This window comes from Artibeus jamaicensis, unplaced genomic scaffold, assembly GCF_021234435.1.
Source record: "Artibeus jamaicensis isolate MK-2021 breed Jamaican fruit bat unplaced genomic scaffold, CSHL_Jam_final contig_240, whole genome shotgun sequence".
Taxonomy (NCBI): Eukaryota; Metazoa; Chordata; class Mammalia; order Chiroptera; family Phyllostomidae; genus Artibeus; species Artibeus jamaicensis.
Window position 1 is genome coordinate 25070426 of NW_026521506.1, and position 13688 is coordinate 25084113.

General features: G+C 37.7%; 1 protein-coding gene across 11 annotated transcripts in view; it reads left to right on the top strand.

The window, feature by feature from the left end:
- Positions 1-13362, top strand: part of NEXMIF (neurite extension and migration factor) — a 199248-nt gene extending 185886 nt beyond the window's left edge. For 6 of the 11 annotated variants that reach the window (XM_053662389.1, XM_053662383.1, XM_053662387.1 and 3 more), the window contains 3 exons: positions 1194-1319; positions 1987-6337; positions 7005-8604. In XM_053662389.1, the coding sequence (XP_053518364.1) occupies positions 1241-1319; positions 1987-6337; positions 7005-7098 (4524 nt within the window). In that variant the 5' untranslated portion in view covers positions 1194-1240 and the 3' untranslated portion in view covers positions 7099-8604. Of the gene's footprint in view, positions 1-1193; positions 1320-1986; positions 6338-7004; positions 8605-9197 lie in introns of those variants that run through there. The other 5 variants (XR_008391052.1, XM_053662385.1, XM_053662388.1 and 2 more) reach the window with 5 other exon arrangements.
- Positions 13363-13688: the final 326 nt, after the last annotated feature.

Sequence of the window (13688 nt, forward strand, 5' to 3'; positions counted from 1 at the left end):
CAGATATTGTATAAAAAGAGAAAAATGGGGCAATTGTCATATATGAATGTCAGGAGAAGCCCAGAATCATCTAACATTTAAGAAAAACTGAATGATTGCCTAATACAGACTTATTATTTTACAGATAAGGAAATAAGTCTAAGTAGGTAAAAATATCATATAGACTGAACTATGTAAAATGGTACCTTCTTACTGCTTTTTGTTTACTCAATGTTGGGCCTATCTTTTATAGTATATGCATGTATTAGGAGAAGTGAGTACACAATTGAGACTCCTGTAATAGCTGCTTGGCCATCAGTAGTCTGTGCTTTTTAATACAGAAATGGATACTTGGCTGAGGAAGAGATCTAGGAAAAGAGGGATTGGGAAAAATACGAATTTATCGATGTAGTGTTGTATAGTAGACACTTCATCTATGGTGGTCTTGACTTCTATCATTTTGTATATACCTATCACCTAGGTAGGTGACCAGGAGATAAGAGGCTACAGATATGTGTTTTATGCCCTAAAATGTCAGATGATGCTGTGACTTTTTTATAAATTTCAGATATTCTTGTAGTCCATCTTAAAATCCTGCTGTCAATACTTGTCAATACCAGAAGAATACTTGTCAATACCAGAGTTAAAGTCATGAAAGTAAAGAAACCAAAAAATGAATTGTCTACCTCTTCATTCCTAGCAGTCAAATTTTAAGGCACAGAGAGAGAATAACTGAATGTGATGTATATATGTGTGTATGTGTGAATTGGCTTGTTTTTTTTTTGTGAGCTTCAGATCATCTGAAGCAGAAATAAAGCAAACAGACATAAAACTAATCTCCACAAGAACATACCCTTTAACCCCAGGTTACTCTGCACTTTACTTTGCATTATTTGTAATTGGACAGCTATGCTTAAATCAAATGGGTTACTATCTTGAAGAAAATGTAAGTCTGCCTGCTTCCTCAGATTTTACATTTGAATAGTTTGGTGGCTTAGAAGGGGTACATAGATCTAGGATGTATGAATGAAGTGTGAGTTTCCAAATTGATTTATACAGTAGATATAAACAATGAAACAAAACAATAGCAGTTATGAAGCCACTCTGGAAACAGGTAAATTCCAGTGAGCATTTTAAGACCTCTCTAGCTGAAATAACCTTAAAACAGAGGAAAAACAAGTTTAATGATTGATATATATATCTGAAATATGCAGGTTGGACAACATTTGGACTTGGAATGAAACAATAAGAGGTTACATTCATGGATAACCAACAAGATAAGGCTGTTGTTGCCTCAGCCAATGGAGAAAACACTCTGATTAATGGGGTCAAAGAAAATGGTAAGGGAATTTAATTATACTACATAATATCTCTCCCAATGTAGATTTTTAGTATCCACAATGTTTGTGTAGGTTAAGTCTAGAATGCCTCTGAAATTTACCTTAATCCTAAATTTTATTCTACCAAATCTCTAACTGAGCTAGATGGGTCTTTAAGACATATCCAATTCAACCATTTTGCTCTCTCAAATTATCTCTGTCAGATGAATAATTAAGTTCTTCAAAATTCCTAGAGAATTAGAAATGTGCCCTGATGTGAGTCTTGGAACATCTAGATTTAGTATGAGCTCTCAGAACAGAGGTCTGAAAAATAGGACTGAGCCTCATAGCTCAGAACCATGAAGATCCCATCTGAGCATTTTCTTACCTTGAAAGCTTTGACTTTCTAGTTGATCATGCATTCAGTCCAATTATTTCCTCATTTCTGAGGAAAGTATCTGTCTGAAGAAAAAGCTGAACCTTAAAAAAATGTTTTTTACTCACATGAATAGACTATAAAATCAGGGTTATTTTTTAACTTTGCAATTTCTTGTTCTAAAGCTGGAGAAACTGAGGCTTAGCTTATATAATAAGATCAAGTACCAGAAACTGACCATGGGAAAGACAGTTAATGAGTCTGGTTTAAAACCTTTAATTTTATTCCTGTCATTTTTCCCCTTTTCTCTAGATTCAGACAACCAGGATATGGCGATGAAGTCATTTGCAGCTCTAGAGGCTGCTGCACCTGTCCAGCCTATACCAGTGGTTCAAAAAGAGACCTTGATGTATCCCAGGGGTCTCTTGCCCCTGCCCTCCAAGAAGCCCTGTATGCAGAGCCCTCCCTCTCCTTTGGGCCTGATTGAAGCACCTGAGCATGCTGCTAATAGTGCTTCTGTGAATGCCATCTCCCTTACATCTGGTGTTGGAAAAGGCCTGAACACATGGTCACTGCCAAATGAGTGTGAGAAAGCTTCATTTGCCATAATGGAGCCTGCAGGCATGTCAGCTCTGAATGGGGACTGCCTCATGCAGCCAAGTCGGACTTGCTTGGGCTGCTTCATGGAATCCAAGGATGCAGTAGATCCTGAGCCAGGGATCAGTTTAAAAGTTGGTGATCTAAATAGGGATTATGAAACCTGTGCAGTCTCTGATATAGGGATCCAGTGTATTAATGCTGGTGAAAACATGAAATACGGAGAGCAGCTGCTCTCAGACCAGCTCCTGGGCTTCCCCCTACACAAATCAAGGGCGGGAGATAGACGAGAAGCTGAGAAACCTGACATCGACTTGGAGGATCCAGCTCAGAAAAGTTATTATGAGGCATTACTGTTAGATAAGTGCAACACGGAAGAGGCTTTACTGGCAAATTCCAATCAGGATTGGGGTTACTTTGAGACTTTCATTAGTGAGAGTAAAATTGAACTGCTTGACCTTTGTTCCAAGAATGAGCTATCTGTCAACCTATTTTCTGAAGAAGATGTGGATAACTACATGTTTGATGATGATGAGTCAACACTAGGGAGTGATGTTTGCTCCCTGAAAATTCGATATGAGTCCTTCCAGGACAATGTTCGAGACAAGACCACCCTTCTGATGCAGGAGGATGCCCAATTCAACTTTTTTCCCAGTGTCTTTACTACCTGCCCCAAGCGAGAGTCTAAGAGTGGGACCCTGAAGCAGAGTAACGATATTTCCCAATTCAAGGTACCTGACATGAGCATCATCTGGGGGGAAGAAGATAAAAATCTGGACAAAAAGAAGGGAAAAGAAGAAGGACAGGAAGACAAAGGTGTGGAGAAAAAAGATGGAAAGGACAATGGAGAAAAATCTGCCTTAAATAAACCATGCAGTGGGACTGAGGGAGGGCAACTTAAGAATCCAAAGCAGGGCCATCTTGCCAATTCCTTGGAAGCATCAGGGAATTTTAGTGATGACAGTTCCTTCATTGAGGTTTCTTATGATGCCATGGGGGAGATCAAAGACTGTAACCGCTATATGGCTCGGGACAATAATTCTGGAAGCTCCTCCTCCCAGCAGAACTATGGGCTGCGAGCAAAGAGAAAAGTCAGGTACAGTGAAGATTATCTATATGATGTTGACTCACTAGAGGGTGAAAAAGTAAATGAGAGGAAGGAATGGCTGCCAGGTGGTTCCAAAGAGGAAGATGATGATGAATGGTGTCCCAAAAAGAGAAGAAAAGTAACCCGTAAAGAGCCCCCTGTCATTATCAAATATATTATCATCAATCGCTTTAAAGGTGAGAAGAACATGCTGGTGAAATTGGGTAGGGTGGATGCTAGTGAGACAACAGTGAATTTGAGTGAGCATCAGCTAAACAAATATGCCAAACTGGCACCCTTAAAGGGCTTCTGGCAGAAGAAGAAGAAGCAGAGAAACAGCAGCACAGAATCCAACAAGACACACTTATGCTCAAAGCAAAGCTTTGAATCAGGTAGCTTTGAGGTGTCATTCCTGCCACCTACTCGCAAACGAAAATCTAAACTTGGCAACAGGCACAGGATTCAAAGAATCCCATCCGTGGAAACTTCAGCAAGTGGTAAGCAAGTTTCATTCTGCAATGATCAGAGGCAAGCTAGTAGTCACAAAGAAGATGGGAGCCTGAAAGGTACACTGAAATCTCCCAACTGTGCAAATGGATCACATTTAAATGACATCACAGGCCCAGACTCAGTGAAATTCAAATCCCAAGATACAGAATTTAAGGGGCCAGAGAGAAGAGTACTCAACAAAATCAAATTTAAAAGTGAAGCCAGATTAAAATCTAAGAAACTCAAAGCTGGGCAAGAAAGCAAGACAGTTGTTCAAATGAGCCCTCTTTTGGAAGACCGATCATCCAAGGATAATTTAAACAATGAAGCTGTTCTTGGAACCTCAAACAGTTCCCATTTATCTGAATTTCATGAAGCAAAGATTGCTAAGAATTCTACTTTCCTACCAACAACCTGCTCTTCTGAAATGCCTCTATCATCTGCTAATGTTGCCAGCAATATACCTGTTATACCTGGAGGGTACCTGCAGACATTGTTAGATGCATCTGACTTGTCAAATAATGCTGGTATCTCATACTTCACTCACCATTCTCCAGAACAAAATGAAGGCAACCTCACTCAAACAGAAAAACCATTTGCACCTCTCCAGCCTCCCCAGGACTGCGTGCTTTCCTCACCTTCTGAGTCTGAGCTACAGCAGTCATCCCAAAACTTCAAAATGGAATCAAGCGAGTATGAAAATGTGTGGCCCAACAAGCCTACTTCTAGCCCCCAGAAATTCATAGCTGAAGTCTCAAATGAGACAGCTCCAAACCAGTCCAGTGAATTTGGAGTCTCCCAGGTAGTGTCCATGGAAAATAACCTCACAGCTACAACATACAATCCAATCTGCCTCAGTAATGGTGGCATTAGTTGCAACAAGGTCCTATATGCCTCTGTGCAAGACACCCATCTTGCACCTGATGACACTTATCAATTGTGTCACTTTAATAATGCAGAGATCTGCTTTCCTTTCCAACAAGGCTCAGTCAATATAGATGATGGTCAACTCTTTAGCTTTGATTCCATGGCCCCACTCTCTGCCAATACAAGCAATTATTGCTCTTTAAGCGTGAAACCCTGTGAAAAGGATGGTGATGATGATATCACAGATGACTTCCTGGCCCACTGCAGCCCTAAGCTGGTGATCCAGCAGAACACTGATGAAATAGCACCACTAAAGGAGTCCACTGACCTCCTGGATATCTCCAACTTCACTCCTGACAAATTTCGCCACTCTTCTCTCTCAGAGATGTCCCCACCTGACACCCCCAGTATTTCCCCTCAAATTACCAGATGTGAGAGTACAAAGACATTAGGAACACTGAAAGGGTTCCAAGAGGGTGTTCCAGGACCACTGGGCAGTATGGAGAAGATCAAGTGGGACTGCAGTACACTTTCACAGCAAGTCCAAGTGGAGGAAGGATTTTCTTTAAATGACCATCAGTTTCAGTTCCATATGTTCAACGATGAGGATTCTGTCAGCCTGCTCCCAAAAACCCCTTGCTTATCAACGTTTAATGATCCCTCTGGTCAAATGAATACAAACAACAAAGTTTCAAAATCAAGAAAGAAAAGTTCACCCAACAAGAGTGGGGCTATGAACCAAAGCTCTTCTCAGAAAAACACCAGGAAAAAATCTCCCAAAGTCACCAACAAAGGGATTGAAAAGCCATCTGGTAAAACCTTCCGCCAGGTCCCTAAGTCAACAAAGAAAGGAAAATACATGGCTGCAATCAATGGAGAGAAAATGCAAACTGACATTGGCCATCAAATCAACAGCATATCCTCCACAGGGAAGACACTGACTGAATGTATCCAACACGGTGATCCTGGGGCCTCTATGAAGATGCCAAGTCAGAAGGGACTTTCTGGAGATTGGGCTTTGGGGAAAGACAGCAGCCCAGGCTGGAGTGACATGAGCATGGGCACCAATACCAACAACCTCCTAGATGATGACCAGCGGGAATTTCAAGAGCCTTCCTATATCTTGTCCAACATTGCCTCTGGTATGGCAGATGTGCAGAGATTCATGATGGCCTCCATAGAGCCCCTTTGGGAACCGATGCAGCACCATGAGGACCCTAACATATTATATTCCCCTGAGTCCAATAGTCTAAAATTAAAAACACTCAAAATATTGGCTGGGACACCACAGGAATCTAAGAAAAAAGTCAACAATGGGTCACCAGGAGCCACTAAGAATCACAGGTCCATCAAGGGTGTGAGTAAAAGCAATGGGAAAGCAGCAATAGGTGATCCTGGTCGTGCAAACATGCCTGGTTATAATGAGGACTCTCGCTCTGCCTTCTTTGATAAAAAGTATAATAACCTGAGCACTTTAGGCAATAATGGACCAACACACAAAAAGTTATATCGTCACAAATCCAGCTCCAAGGCCTTGAGAGATGACAAGTGTAAGGGAAAGCGCATGGAGCGAGAACAGGTCCACAAGGATGAGGCTGGGACAGCTTCTTTTGAAAAACTGAGGTAATACTGCACCAAAATGGCTGAGATGATGCACCCTTAGCTTTTCTACTGCCTGCTAAGCCTTCAGTATGTCATATTCCCCCTCTTGAAAGCAAAAGTTTGCATGAAAGAAACTGCCCAATTCCCTTCTTTTACAATTTTTTTTTTAAAAAGGTAAAAGTGCATGAAAATCTCCAAACCTTTAAGCTACTCAAAAGATTGGGCAATTTTGTTGTGTCTTGGCTAAGTACAAGCTTTAACAAAGCTACTTTTTCTGCTATTCAATGATAGTTTTTACTTACTGAGAAAATAGAACTAAAATGTGCTTTTGAATAATTTGGGGGAAGGGAAAGAAAATAGAACTAAAATGTGCTTTTGAATAATTTGGGGGGCAGAAAGAAAAAAATTCAACAGAAGAATTAAAAGCCAAGATTATTTAAGCAAAAATAATTTGGAAAATTATTTTTGTAATTTGTAATTTTGTAACAAATTCCAAATTTGTAATTTGGAAAACAAAATTTCATCATTCAGCAAGTAGAAGTGCTTTCTAGTGCCCCCTGGTATTTCTATCTGTTTCTGCATCATACAGCATCTACTATGATATAAACAGATTTAGATTTTGTGATCCCTTTGGGGGAAAAAAAGTAAAACTAACTAAAATGGAATAAATTGTTTGGTTTTTCTGCAGGGATTCCGACTACAATCTCCTAAAAGCAGAAACAGCATTTTGGGTTTTGCCTGTATTTGAAGAAGAGGCTCGCATTTTCCAGAAAGACATTTGATGTTTGTATTTTATTTCTTTCAAAATATGCCTTGTGGTATGTATGTTGACATGTAAGTGCTTAAAGGAAAGAGTTTTTAAGTGTGGGAATAAGTCTTTGGAAACAAACTTTAATCTGATATTCTATGTAAAAGACTTTAAAAGTCACACAGTTGCACAAGTAGTTTATGCACTATTTACCCAAGGGGAAAAAAAGGAAAACATTGTGCCAAACTACAAACAAGTGACTCTATTGTATATATTTTTACTTCTATATCAACATTTGGTTGTGAGTATTTTGGGAGCTTGTCCCTGTCGATTTACTAGAAACATTCCAGTGACTCTTGCTATTAACCACCCCCACCTTATGTGGATAGCACCTATAGATCACAGTGAAAAATATGTTGTGCTACATACTTTACCAAAACTTAAAGGATACTGTTTGAAATGTGCCAAATTTCTTTACCTCATCTCACAGATTCACCCCACAGTTTATATAAAGATCATTAATAAATTTTAAAATATATATATGTGCATACATTAATTATTTAAATGTTTTAAGCTCTACTGTCCTGTGTGGAAACATGAAAAATTAAACATGGCACAATAAAGATTTGTTTGTTCCACTGCCTGAGGGTTAAAATGTTGGAAAAGTCTGGAAGTTACAATGGCTAAGTCCATCAGGGACCCAAGCATATACATTTACAGAACCTTTTACAAGGAAATAAAACAGCTGATTTAAAGTTTGTTTTCTAAAAGCAAAATCTGTAGCTGAAAATTATTTAAAGTGCAAAATTATATTGCTGATACTTTATATCTCAGTTTTATATATTTTATAATAGTCTGGGATAAATTATAAAATAACTGTAAAATCAAGACTAATGATAAATGAAGTACGTAGCTTGCTTTTATTTATTTCCTACATGTTTTATTCCAGTTTTGTCAAAAGTGCACTCATATCATGGCTTTAGTTGTTCTCTAAGTGTTTAATCTTGCAATGCTAATGTTATTTAAAGAAAATATTATGATAATTTAGTACAATTACATATATATATATATATATATATATACATACATATATATATATATCAGGTCAACTAACAGTTTATGGTAGTGACTGATTTGGGCCATATATACTTAGTCTGAGGATGACTAGTATTTGATGCCACACACTAAACTTAAATTTCAATTTTTTACATATATTTTTGAAACCACATTTTTTATCCCGTCCTACCCCCCTTTTTTAAAATTTCACAGCTCCAATATCCCTCACTACTAGCTTTTTCTTCCCCTTTATTTACCACTTTACTTCTAACATTTGATCTATTTTCCTTGCACAGTTGAAGGCCTGTGTGTCTGATGACTGATGCATTATGGCACAGATGAGATAATGGATGTGAAAGCACTTTGTAGATCCTAAAGTGCTATACAGATATAGGGGATTAATATTATTAATGTTGTTGGTTGTTGTTGTTGTTAACCTTACTATTCTTACTAATATTATTACTCACCTATTACCTTTTGAATATATAGCCTGTGGGTGGAAGGGTGGAGAATAAGTGGGTGGGGGAAAGGGGGATTTAAAAAAAGGGGGGGGAATGTTTCAGAAGAAAAAATTAAGCAAAATATGAATCTACCTAGTTATTGCCACCAAAATATGTCCAGAAACAGAGAAAAAAAAACATTCGAAAGTAGTCAGAGACAAATGGATGGAAGCCTGTCACATAGATTGGCATACACACTTTCCAGTCCATGATTCATTTCATCAGCCTGCTCTACTACTTATAGCTAGGTTGTAAAATGAACAAGCCTGTGTTTTTGATGGTGTGATGTGTGTGTATCTGTATGGATGAGTGGGTGAGGAGCATTCTGTGAAGCGCTTTCGGGCCTGTTTCTAGGCTTTGATGCTCTCTGTATGTAATGAGTCCTGGAAAATTGGTTACTGAAAAGGCACCACATGAAACATCTCCTGCTCTGCAGCTGCCATCCAAAAGGGAAAAAAATCCAACTAGACCAATTTCTTCTATTTCCCCACTCTGATAACTAGCTGTTTGCACTAAATTCTATGGCTGGTTCCTAGGAGCTGGTATTCGTTCTGTTTTTGTTTTTTCTATTTTGCAGTTGAATTTTGGTTTGGAATCACCAACTCTGCCTATATTGTGATCCCCACGACTCCAGACTTCAAAGTCACCTGCTGGCAATTAAAAGAAGAAATAAATAAAATGTTTCATGAGTACAATGTGTTTTATAAAAAAAAAAAGTAAATATGGGAGCAGTTGTCCAGTTTTTTCTCAGTGTCAGTTCAGCTTTCAAGAAGGGGTGGGTGGAACAGAAGGACAACCTAAAACTGCTGGAAACAAACAATTTTCCTGCTGTCATTAATCCTTTGCAATAGATGCTCTTTTAGTTCCTCCTGTGAAACTCACTAGGGGCCAAGTCTAGGGCATGATTCATCCTTTTCTCCAAAAAGAATTGCCATTTTAAAGTACCTTTTTAAAATTGGCCTTCACTGTATTATGTTTTTAACATATAAATTAGTGTCCGGTAACCTATCACTCTCTATTAAAATATAACAAGAAACTGAGTTGGAGTAATGATCAATAGGACAAGTCATAAAATGCTTATTTTCTTAATTATACTTAATATCCCCCTCAGTACATGATGTTCTGACTTCAGTTTTTAGGGCTTTATTGATACTGTCTCTCCTCTGAAAATTCTGTTTTTCCTGTCACAACATAGTAGGCCTGACATTTTGGAGATCCCTTATTCAACCAACTGCCTTAGTGGAGTGAGAACCAGTGATATAAAAATAATGTTTTCCCTAACACTGATATCTCAAGTCACGTATATGAAATTTTCCTTGGTCTGAAATTTCTGACTGCCACTACCTACAAACCTATCCTCTCTGAGAAGCTGATTCTTATTAATGCCTTCCCGAATTAATTCCATTTAATTTTTATTTTCCTGGAAATGGTATTCTCTCTTATTCTTCTTACTTAATCTCAGTCCTTGGTCTCACAGTTTTTTTTCTTTGATAATCTCATATTCCACCTCCCCAAAGTGTCAGACTTGTATGAACCTTAACCAGTCTACTCCGCTGTGGAAGTTCAAAGAAGAAACTTCTATCTCCTAATTACGTTTAATTGCTTTGATCACTTTCAAACCTAATTTTTAGCACATATTCACACACACACAGAGAATTATGTCACATGACTGAGGAAAGTTGGAAATTTTTTTTCTTGAAAATCTGTAAGAATAGATCTGATCCCCTTTCTACCCTAGTTAGGTGCTAGACTGTGTGGAGAAGGGTGTTGAAACAGTGGCCTTGACCAAGGTTCTTCGAGACTTTGGGATTATATTTTGGCTGTGGTAACTGGCATGAATGGCTTCTCTGGTGTCTCACATACCACCTTCCTATGCTGCTTCCTTCCATCTTTCTCTTCTGACTTCTTGTTACTCTGTGCAGTTATGTGTTAAGGCCTTACCATTTCCTAATGTTTTCAAACATCCTGCACTACCTTGACCATCACTTCTTTAGTCATCCCCCTGAAGTCCTTGGTGCTAGGTGGGCTTTTGTGACAACTTTCATCTTCTCTGAACTTGTTCTTTGCTGGGATACATCGGTATCTGTGCTAGAGGGAGGGAGGTAAGTGTGTGCATAACAAAAAAAGCATAGAGGATGCTTCACAAGCTGTAAGCAATTCTGGCTAGCATCCTAGGTTCTGTTATGTGAGGTTCTGCAGTTTTAGTGAATTTCCAGTTTAGTGGGTTGTAATCAGCATTTACTGCCTAAAGGAGAAAAACCATATCCAAGGACCTCTTAACTAAGCTTGCTCTTACCAAGTTGAACCAATTTGATGCATATCTGCCACATCTTCAATTTACAGATGCTCTCAGACCAGCCCCAAGAATTGAAGAGAGCTAAGTTTCTGCACTGAAGAGGAGAATGGAGCACTAACTAGTCCTAACTAGTGCTAGAACTAGAAATGTTTGTTGAGAAATTAATTAATTTAAAAAGTTTTGTTTTCATTTAGAGATTTTTTAAATGACTACCCATCACTATAGGAATATGTCTTTTTTATTATATAAAAGTAATGTGAGATTTCTTTTATAATCATAAAATTCACTGAGCAAATCATTGTGTTTAGATGGTTTAGTACCAAAATCAATCATCTTAGTAATCAATCACATAGGGATCTTGTCAATACAATGTAGGCCAGGGATTTTGTAAAGGTGTCTCGAGTACCTGAATAAAAGAGAAAAAATTGTCTTGGCTGTTTAAACTTGGAAAACACAGTCACCTGCTTGAGAGTCCTCAGCCAGCATGGTGTTGTTTTGATGACAGCGCTCAGGCTATCCTTTAAGGCACATTATTTTTTTTACTTGGAGAGTTAAACAGTAACTACAGTCATCAAGCAGAGCCCCCATTACAGATACATGATTCTTGAGATGTACTCTTGGTTTCAGAATCATAACTAAAATGTAAATGTCATTAGAGAAGGACAATGTAAAAGAAAGAGGCTTAGTACAAAGTTGAAGGTATGAATGAGGCTTTTAAAATCAGTATCTGGGTGAATAGATACTGACTTTAACACTCATCAACATGAGATAGAAAGGTTGTATGTCCATCTAACAGGCTCACTGGTTTCTGAGTCTTAAAAAGACATCCCCCTCAAAAAGAAGAAAGGAGATATTTAAATAATTTTGCCTCTTTGAGAGACACCTGGTTTTACAGCACAAAGGAAAAGGCTTAGAATGAATATTAGAAGAGGCCTTTTGTTTTTGACTCCCAGTGAGGGGTGAGAAAGCTTAAGATGCTCTACTGGGATACCTGTAGCACTGACTAGGGTTTGATGCCTACAGAGTTTTGAATGTACTAGTCCTTAACTTAATTTCCATAAAACTGAATGCACCTCTTTGGTAAGTTACTGGTTTATGGTGCTAAAAAAAACTATTATCCCCATTTTCCTCTTCTCCCAAACCCCTTAAATATTTAAGAAAATTTAAAATAAAAGTGTTAGAGGCCCTTTTTATGAATGTAACCTGAGTTTCTGTTTGATATATGACACTCCAACCTTAAAAAGTTAGGAAATTATTTGCCTTTTTTCTTTTAGAATTAAGTTTTATAAATAATCTGTAGAGTCAATTGAAGTATAAAGCTTAAGGATCAGTCTTAAGACGCCTACAAAATCTTGTATATTTTTAAGTGTGCCAATTTGTAACATATTTTGTAAGTGTATATTTTTCTTAGAAAAGTGCTGTGAAGTGTCTGTATGTGAGAGTTTTCCTTTTGTGCACCACTAGGTGCTAATAAAAGGATATTTACTTCAAAGTTTCTGGTTTTAGAAACCACAATACAAAGAAAAAATACACTTTTGTTGGGAATTTTGTAACACAAAACATGTTGTGAAAGAGTATAGTGATCTTGTGCAAAGGAAAATGAACATTTGTGAGCTTCTTGCTGTTTTATAGATTTTCTTGTAAATTATTCTTGTAACACCTCTGGTTTTGTTGTTCTTGTTGCAAAGGTTTTAAATATTTGTGACTGAGTGTATGGTGAAACTGTCATAATGTTACCTAGCTGAATTTTGTTATTGTTTATGGAATAAATAAAAAGAAAAGTTTAAAATACTGCTTTAGAATCATATGTAACAGAAATCAAACCATTTCTAATTAAATTCTATGTCCCCAATAAAAAGATCTCCATTGTCTAGAGCAGTGTTTCTCAAACTATCTGTAATGAGATGCAATTTTTTTCTCAAATCCATCACAGACTGATACTATCATAAAACAAAATAAGAATGAATTTTAAAGTGAAAAGGGAAAAAAGATATGCAAAATAAAAGCCACAATGTATTCAATTCAACATGTAAAATGACAAATTTAAAACAAACATAGGGAAAAATTAAATAATTGCAAAAATTTTGACACAGGTCCAATAATTGTCAAATTACCATAGAAGGTTCTTAACCATGCTTTGCAAAACACTTTGAGTAGGACTGGCAGCATTATCATCATCTGCGAACTTGTTGGAAATACTGAATTCCAGGCCTTGCACTAATTCTACTGAATCAGAATCTAAGTTTTAACATGATTCCTAGTTGGTTTGTGTGCATGTTAAAGTTTGAGAAGCACTGGGCTAGAGTTTTGTGTAGGGATATTTTCTGCCCCTCAAACTGAGGAAACATCTTCTAGTGCCTCCTGTCTTCAAAGACCTTAGAACAAATGGTGTCCTTGTTTTGTGGTCTAGATGGTTCTGCAGAAATGCAGTCCTCTCAAAATGTCAATGCTGTTTATTGAAAGTAATAAATGCTAATTTGCCTGGTACCCAAGAGATGTCAGATTTTCCATAATCCCCTACAGTTCTTACATCATTTTACTTACCACTCGCCCATGGGCACTGTTTTCTTTAATCAGTTCTTTCCCAAATTCTATTCCCACTGTACTCAGTATTTTAATATTTGATATGTCTAAAAAAACTGGAGTCACACAGCAGAGCCTAGAACCCCGGCTAACCACAGGAAGGTCAGTGTGCTACATACAAACCAGTAGCCACTTCCTTACTTTTAAATATCATTACTCAAAGAAAATGAAAAATGCTCTTGATCTCAT